The sequence below is a fragment of the Mus pahari genome, chromosome 12 (genome assembly GCF_900095145.1).
Source record: "Mus pahari chromosome 12, PAHARI_EIJ_v1.1, whole genome shotgun sequence".
NCBI lineage: Eukaryota > Metazoa > Chordata > Mammalia > Rodentia > Muridae > Mus > Mus pahari.
The window spans coordinates 50,232,615-50,241,234 of NC_034601.1; the positions used below are offsets into that span (position 1 = coordinate 50,232,615).

General features: G+C 38.3%; 1 protein-coding gene across 3 annotated transcripts in view; it reads left to right on the forward strand.

The window, feature by feature from the left end:
* The window catches only part of Abi3bp (ABI family member 3 binding protein), a 209,840-nt gene that overhangs the window by 141,497 nt on the left and 59,723 nt on the right, over positions 1–8,620 (forward strand). The window contains exons 24-30 of one of the 3 annotated variants that reach the window (XM_029544381.1): positions 821–856; positions 1,577–1,657; positions 2,782–2,838; positions 3,685–3,768; positions 5,281–5,340; positions 7,179–7,259; positions 8,091–8,174. The exons of the other annotated variants lie outside the window; for them this stretch is intronic. Coding sequence (XP_029400241.1) covers positions 821–856; positions 1,577–1,657; positions 2,782–2,838; positions 3,685–3,768; positions 5,281–5,340; positions 7,179–7,259; positions 8,091–8,174 — 483 coding nt within the window. The remainder of the gene's footprint in view (positions 1–820; positions 857–1,576; positions 1,658–2,781; positions 2,839–3,684; positions 3,769–5,280; positions 5,341–7,178; positions 7,260–8,090; positions 8,175–8,620) is intronic. 3 annotated transcript variants of the gene reach the window in all.

The following is an 8,620-nucleotide window of genomic DNA, read 5'->3' on the forward strand; positions in this document are numbered from 1 at the left end:
AAAAAAAAAAAAAAGAATGAGCCTGAGTCCTACAGAGACAAGAAGGTGCCTTGTCTTGGGGATAGAGGGGACAGACAATAGAAAGATGGGAACTAGGCGTATTGCCTGACTGAGAAGGGCGATATTTCCTTAATTGAACAATGATGTTATTTTTGGAAGGGCCACAAAGATCACAGATGCCTAACTTCAATGGCTACTTTGATCCCGTTGGTATATCCTGCTACTGTTGAGAGCCAGGTCTTTTCTGCCTTGGTAATTAAGAGATGTAGTAACAAGTTCCATGGACTAACTGATCGTTCAGGGCACAAAATCAAGCACCGTCTAATTTTTCTTCAGTACAGTGAAGTTAATATTCACTGTGTCTCCTTAAATATATCAATAATCATATTTATCATGACTCTAGGATTTGTTTTCCACTATACAGACTCACCACAATTGCTTTTCACATTAATTTCTCAAATTGTTATTTATCATAATTGTTCTCGTATGATCTTATTCATGTGTAACATTTGTCTAAGCAGAGTTTTCTATCACGTTATTGCTAATTTAAAAGCAATCAAAGCTTATAGCTAACCCTGTAGGTGAACAAGCAAACTTGCTATTAACTATGTATAAATGCCAAGGATAGAGCCATGTTATACAAACATCTGTGGACTCTTATATAGAAACTTTAAAGTTTTTGGAATTTGTTGTTGTTGTTATTATTGTTGACTATAGAACTGATACTAGTCTGGGAAACCTCATATTGGGGAGAATTTGACAGCTTTTCTGATGGGTTTATCATTTCTTTGTTTTAAATTGCCTTTGATCATTCTCCCAGCAGACTTGGGACCTATCACTCCTGAGCCACCTTTAGGTAATGGTTCTTCCTATCCTTCTGTGGGTACTTGTTTCTGGTCACCGTTGAGCCTTGCCATGGTGGCTGAGAAGATGATGGTGACACCCCTGGTGTCATCCTGCTACAGGACTCATCTCAAAGTATTGAAAATTTTCTTACTTTTCAACAGAAAGGAATCTTGATTTAATTCAATACAGCTATCTGATGTATGCGCTGCCTTGGCATGGTGTCACGTCAGGCAGTGTCTCCTTGAATAGTTATGACATCTGGCTCTCCCTTAGGTCTCTAATAAAGCTCTAGTGGTGGAACAGTGGAGCTCGTATGAGAAGTTTGCTTCCTGCATTCAAGTTCTGTGTAACTGATTTTGGCTCTGCTGTTGTTTCAGTGACTTTCAAAAACACTCTAGTAAATCACCAATTGCAAAACTTCCCCAGACACAGTCATGTTTAACTAAAAGCATTACCGTAGAGTTGGTTCAAAATTTACACCACTAGAGTTGAACGTGGAGTTATAACCAATCTGCGGTTAGCGGCACATTCAAAAATTAGGGATTGCTCCTAACTTCTATTTCTTAAATATAATTATTGATTTTTTTTGTCACTGGAGAATTTTCTATTATTAAAGAAATCTGTTAATATATTAGAGAAAAAAAAAAAAAAGCTCAGACAGGGTATATCATCCTAGGCGGAGATTATGAACTCATAAGCACTGAGTTAATTCTAAATTTTCTTCTATCAGCTTCAACAACAATAAAAGTCCGCCGTCCACGTCCCAAACCTCAAACCACACCCCATCCAGAAGTACCTCAGACAATATTGGGTAAATATGTGGTCTGCGATTTATTCTGCGTTAGAGGGCATCCTACATATCTCTTTGGGGTGAAAACTCCTGGTTTGCTAGGAGAACACCACATAGCTAGGCAGCTTATGATTCTCTCTTAAGAGTAGTGTCTCTCAGTGACCATTTAATTACTTACTCTCTGATATACTCATATCTTAAAGATAAGACTAATATAGGTTGGGCCAAATGATCTGCTTATATCTATACTCATTGAGCTCACATTTGCTCTCCTAAGCCACCTCAGCCCATGGCTCTGAGGTAGGAGGTGTGTTTCATTGACCAGTTCGTTGGCAGTACAACAAAAAACAGCATCTGTCCCTGCATAAACTGAAAGTAATGTAAGGTAGGATGTTCATGCCAATGGAAAATAAGGAGAGCAACCCAAATGCTACATATTAGGCGCCTTGTGGAAATATCCAACAGAATTAATAAGACGTTAGCTCAGGATCTGAAGGTTGGAAGGATGAAGTAACAATGGCTAACACATGGAGGACATGACAAACTTGACTTCCCAGGCAGGATAATGTATTGATGCTCTTCTGTCAGATCTGCCAAACGGGCTCACAGAATGAACTAAAGAGGCAGGCAGGGCTGAAATCTTGAACTCGATCCTATGGGACTTAAAAGTTCTCACTTCTCCACAAGATCATTTTCTTTCTGTCCATAGAAGTTGTGATAACCCAACCCAATGATGAAAAAAACTAAGGAGTGAGTCCTCGTCTTGTTAAGTAACTGTGTTCCCCAAAGACTTTATCTCTTAATGGGTGTGCTTTCAACTTACTTATAGCTATGAACACACATCATAGACAAACTGTACATGACTATATGTAGCCAAACATAGACTTTGTTAGCCAGCACTAGGATTCTATACCTGAGCTCAAAGCGATACTCGGCAGAGTCCAAACGTTGCGACTCATCTCTGAATTAAATGAGTGATTCTTTGGCGAAGTATTTAAAGAAACAAAATATAGTCATTTTCTTCAGAGTTAAGAACATTAAAAATAATGTTGTGGCCCAAGCAAACGATTTTACTGGTAAGATGAATTTTCTAATATTCCATGCATTCACAAGGTTTCTTTGGTTTCTTTGATTCTTTCAATCAGTTCCTGCTACAAGCCTTGAACCATTTATTAGTACTGAGGCACCAGGGACAACATTAGGTAATGGTATACCACGTTCTTCTGCATCTGCATTTCCTTCCCATTTTATCATTCTCATGACCACTGCTTCACAAAGCTTCTGCATTTTCTGTCATCCAACTACTTAATATGTTTATGTGTGTTAAAAGGACTCTTATTTTTATGAGAGTTAACTTATTGAAAAATTATATAATATATATATATATATATATATATATATATATATATGCCTATAGATTCACTATCACACCTTAGATCTGTCTTGTCTCTGCTTCTGTGCATAGTAGGTTTATCACATCCACATTTTTGCTGTGGAGCATCCATCTCTGTCCATGGCTACAGGGGAACCTCTGCACCGTTTAGGCTGAGTTAATTTGTGTAGTTCTTAATGTGATTGGGTCTTTTTGAAGCTCTAAATTTCTGCATTTTCACCGACTGCATTATTTAGTTTTAGCCCTTTTAAAGGAATGATAAAACTTTGCTTTGTTGTGGATGAAAGTAGAAAATGTATTCAAGACTGGTCATTTGAAGTTATTCAGACTACCATTAGCATGAATCACCCACACCTGAACTTGTGCATGCTATAATTCTTCAAGTCTCTGGAGCATGTCTTCCCTCAGGAGTCCTTATGAGAACCTCTAGGAAATATTCTTGATATATAAATTCATATTTCTTCGTGAGTTTTGTTTCTCAGACAAATGCAAGTGACATTAAAAAAAAAAAGCAAATCAATATCAAAGCAAAGACAAATATTCCAAAGCTCAAAAGGGAAATTTCTTGAAGCTCACAAAACCATAAGAAGTGTATTCCTAGACACCATTTCTGAAACCCCAAATCTTGTATTAACCTGATATTTTCTTCCTTCAGTTCCCAAACTGCCTCAACAACCAGGCTATCCACATCCCCAACCTCAAACCACAAGGAGTCCTGCAGCGCCTCTGACAGAACTGGGTAATGTGTAGGTCCTGGGTTAAGAATTCTGACAGCCTATCCAAGCAGGTCCCACAGAAAGTACAATAGCAACTGAGGGTCAATAACTCAGATAAGGGATAAGGCGGGGGATAGGGGCAGCGAGTCCTTATGGTCTGCGTGCGAGGATTTTCTCTGCCATGGTTGTTTTCCTGGCTATGCTAGTTATTACCAAGCGATCATGGTGAGCAAGTGAACAAGTATACGATTGTACTAGTGGGAGAGGATTTCTCCATTACTGTCAAGGCCTGTGAGTCATACATAGTTAGCATTGGATAACAACAAGGCCACAGTAAGCATTTTCTGTATGGTGCCAGGGAGCTGATACTTCAGGCTCTGTAGAGGCAGACTGTGGTCTCTGCAGCACGTTGTTTAGTTTGCCGTGTTTGTTTCCTAAAACTGTTTATAAATGTAAAAGTAATCCCTAGAGAGAAGATAGCATAGACTCGAGGGGAGAGTAATGCGGAAGCTCAGAAGGGCAGAGCATGCAGGAGAGCCAGTGTAAGGAAGCACGTTTTTCTCTTACAAAACTGATAAGGCTTCTAGGAACTGGATGGCTTTCATGAGGCTCCTGCATCTAATGGCCTTTAGGGAATGTTGAAGAGTTTTTTAATGTCGAACTTGGGAGCTTAGAGCTCATGAGATAATTGATTTATGGCCACACTTTCTTTGGGCGCCTTGCTATGCCAGGGACAGAGTAGCTGTCCCTTGTAATGTTCTCTTAAGTACTCAAGTTGGGTATCATCTCGGTGAGGTAGACATGGCCTAGATATTAGTTAGCTTTGTTCACTATAACAAAACAACTAGCGTGGGCTACTTACAAAGGAGAGGTTTGTCTAGTTCAAATATTTGAATGCTCAATATTTTAGTGACACATCACAGGTTCTGTGGTGAAGGCTGTTCCAAGCTTGTATCACCTCATGGTATGGTGCTATGGTAGGTGTATATATAAGATCTAGAAAGTGGTCATATTTCAAACCAGGAATAGAGAACACCGGAAGAGCCGGTTTCTTTTCCCTCCAATATTTATCCTCTCTGGAAAGCTCAAAAGGTTATAGAGAACTATCAAGGGGTTGTGCAAGCCATCTCATGCCCTCAGTGATCTAAGATCTTTTCACTGGATCCCACCATCCAAAGGTACCACTGCTTTCTAACAGTACCTGTGGGCTGGGCCTCAGAGGACACAAGCTGTATTCAAACCTTAGCTATCTGTTCAACACATTAACTAGGCTCAGATCATAAGAGGATGAGGACAACTTACAGGCCTGTACCTACAAGGCTTTTGGTTCCCTCCTAAGAGATGAGTTCACATCTAAGAGCCGAGACACTATATTCTCTTGGTTCAGAGTTAACAACATGGCCGAGTGTTTCAAGTGTGTTTCAGGCATGTTTCTATTCTGCTAGAATTTGTTTTAATTGAATATAGTAGGTTTTGATAAGTTTAATGTTTGTATTGGACTTTTTGTTTACTTTGGCTTTGTTATTTCTGGCTAGTTCCTACTCCAGTCTTTGCACCAGTTACTCCTTTAAAAGAGGATCCAGTGACCACAATAGGTAATGATGCTCCTGACTCTCAGCAAATACGTTCTCTGTTCATCATCAGGTTCATCCCATGTTGCCACCCAATTGCATTCTTCATTTCATTTGGACTGAACATCCTTAGAAGCACTTGCCTCTTGTTTGTTATATGCATGGATCTAGTATGTGTGATTGGTCTGCCTCATAAATTGCTTTAAGGTATTTGCATGTTGCTTTATAGTTTTAGTTGAACCAAAATTCTTTGTTAAACCAGTTTCGTGTGTCTTTGTTGTGCCCACCTCTGATTTGTGCCTGCCAAGCTTCTCTTTTGTTTGTTAAAATGTTGGCAATGTGATTTCGTACACTGAATAGCATATTATCTATCTGATTTAGTAGTCTGAATAGCATAACATCAGGTTAAGATCTTTAAATAGTAAACTCCAACCTTAATGTGAATTGAAGTCTTCTCTCTCTCCACCATAGTTTAGATGATTCTCAGCCATGTTAGCCCAATCAGATAATTTTAGGAGAATTGTTTGAAAATTCTAGTCTTGACTTTCTCAGCTAATAATTTCAATTGGGGGGGGTTTCCCCCTCAAAAGTACCTTCAATAACAAAAGATAAAATAACATTCTATGGGGGTACAGATTTCATACATGGCCCAGAACTCAAGAAAGTTCACCAAGCCTTGAAATGCCTAAAGATTTTTTTAATTTTTCTAATATGTTGAGCCATAACTTTAAAATAACTCAAGCTTACCTCTTTTTAATCTCCAAAACTTGTCTGAGATAACACAAACTTAAAGCTACCCAACTCTAGGTCTCCATGATAAACAAAGGGTCCTTGGTTCAAACAGCCTGAGAACCATCAATGGTTGCACATATCGCATTGTTATAGGTGTCCCTTAGAAAGGGGGCATTATTGGCTGTCAAGACATTTACTATTGGAAGGGATGCATCTAAGATGTTTTACTTCTCTGTTTGGCAGCTAATGAAATCATGAGAAGTTTATTTTTATTTTTAATGGCTTCACATGTATTTCTTAACTACAGAATTCACGAACCTGGTAGTTATTTTCTTTTCAGTGTTCCAAAATACAAGTTAGATTTCTATATAGTCCTTACAAAATATTGGAAGCATATGTATGGGTATGGGTAAAGATGTCCTGAAGTCTTCCCTGTTAGAGTCTGATAAGCATTGTAACATGAGGAACGGCTTGCCTGCAGCATTGCGAAGTGAGAGCAAGGATGACGCCTGTCTGGGAGAGCAGTGCTAGCTACTCTTTGTCTATCTAGACAGAAGGATTGGTAACTGCCTTTAGTTTTCCTGGGACAGCCATCCCACAGTGTTGCATATTAGTTTCTTAACAGCGATCTATTCTTACAGCTCTGGAAGTTACAACTCAAAGACCAAAGTGCTTCCAGGTCTGGTTTCCCTGGAAGCCTCTCCTTGGATCATAAACGGCTGCCTTGCTATGTTATCACATGGCCTTTTGTCTATATAAGTTTATAATTACTGTCTCTTCTAATAAGGACAGTTGACAAATTGGAGAGTCCCGACCTTATGATCCATTAGTTACATCTTTAAACATTCTGTCTTCAAATACAGCCCACTTCTATTTACCTCTTCAGTATACAAATTGTGAGGACACAATTCAGTCCATAATATACTTCAACCAGAAAAAAATATGTATGTATATGTGTATATATATATATATAATTGTATATTATATATTACATGTTATATATACATGTTATATATTATATGTATATACATACACAAATTCTAGATGCTGTGTTATGCTTGTACAACCATTTTGAAACAAAAATTATGTGCTTATACATGTTTTTTAAAAGCTCATATTTGTTAATTCAGTTCCTATTACAGACCTTGAACATGTTACAGACCTTGAAACATCTGTTGCTTTTAGAACTGAGGCCCCTGGGACAACACTAGGTAATGCTCTTACTTGCCAAGTGCTTCTATTGCTCATTGTATAATCCACTAAGTCTCCATCCCCATGAGGTGGCCTTTCCACCTTCCTGAGAACGTGCCCATCATCTTTAGCCATCTGCTAGAGAGTTCAAAGCTTCCTGTTGTGTTTATGAGAACTAAGCATGAACTTAGTTCAAACACTAATAACCACACGGAACTATTGAAAGTGCTGTGTTGTCTTGTGCATCACAGAATTCTGTATTACAACTGAGTTTTTACCACAGTGGAATGACTGCCCATCAATGGCAACTACTCCTTTGAATATCTAAGTTTCTATACTTGTTTTTGAAATTGATTATACAGTCTTTTCATTTCTTTGGTGATATATCTTAAGTAATGATATGTACATAATTATATATACATATATATATATATATATACACATACATATGTAATGATTTAAGTAATGATATGTGTTACTATAAATTTGACAAATTAGGGATGACCCATTTGAAATGTTAAATTATTGGCTTCTATCATACTATGACCCAAATCTCTCCCACTCTTCCTTAACTGATTCCTTTTCAATCATTTTCTCCAAAGTGGAGGTCTAGTGCTTTCTCCAAATGAGTATGAGTCTTCTTGCATTGAACGAGCAACTCAACTATAAACAGGAATTTACTCCAAACCACCATCAATGACAAAAAGACATGCTTGTTTAAGAATAGTGAAAATTTCAAACGAAAAGAACAAACTCCTGCCAGTTTAGGAAATCTGAGAGTTATTGAAGGTGCTCTTTGCAGTATCCAAGGCCATAAGGGCCCAAGTAACATGAGGTTTCTCTTTCCTCAGCTAGCAAAGTATCACAAAGAACCCGCCGTCCACGACCCCCACCTAAAGCCACCTTGAGCCCTCAAGCACCTCAAACAAAACCTGGTAAATTTGGGAGTTACATGGCTTCTGGGTGAACCTGATGGTCTGTCCTATCAGAGACTCAAAGCAGTGCTTGTGGTAGGCAGTAGCAGCTCTTACACCTCTGAGTGGGAGGACTCAAGCAGCATCAGTAACTTCTGTTGATGTTTTAAGGAAAATACAGCGGGGTGAGACCCAGTAGAAGCTGGAATACCTTTTTTCTTCTTTTTTAAATTCAATGTAAGGCCTTTTATTGCAACTTGTTTTTAGTAAATTTCAAACTATACATTTCTATTCAAATCTTAATAGTAAAACTACACTAGCAAACTTGGTATATTTAGTTTAAGTAAGGAAATCCTAAGCCCTTTATATTTTCTCAGACTCACATTTGCAATTGTAGATAATAGACCTGCCGTAGAAAGTTAGTTGTTGTTGTTTCTTCTTCTTCTTCTCCTTCTCCTCCTCCTCCT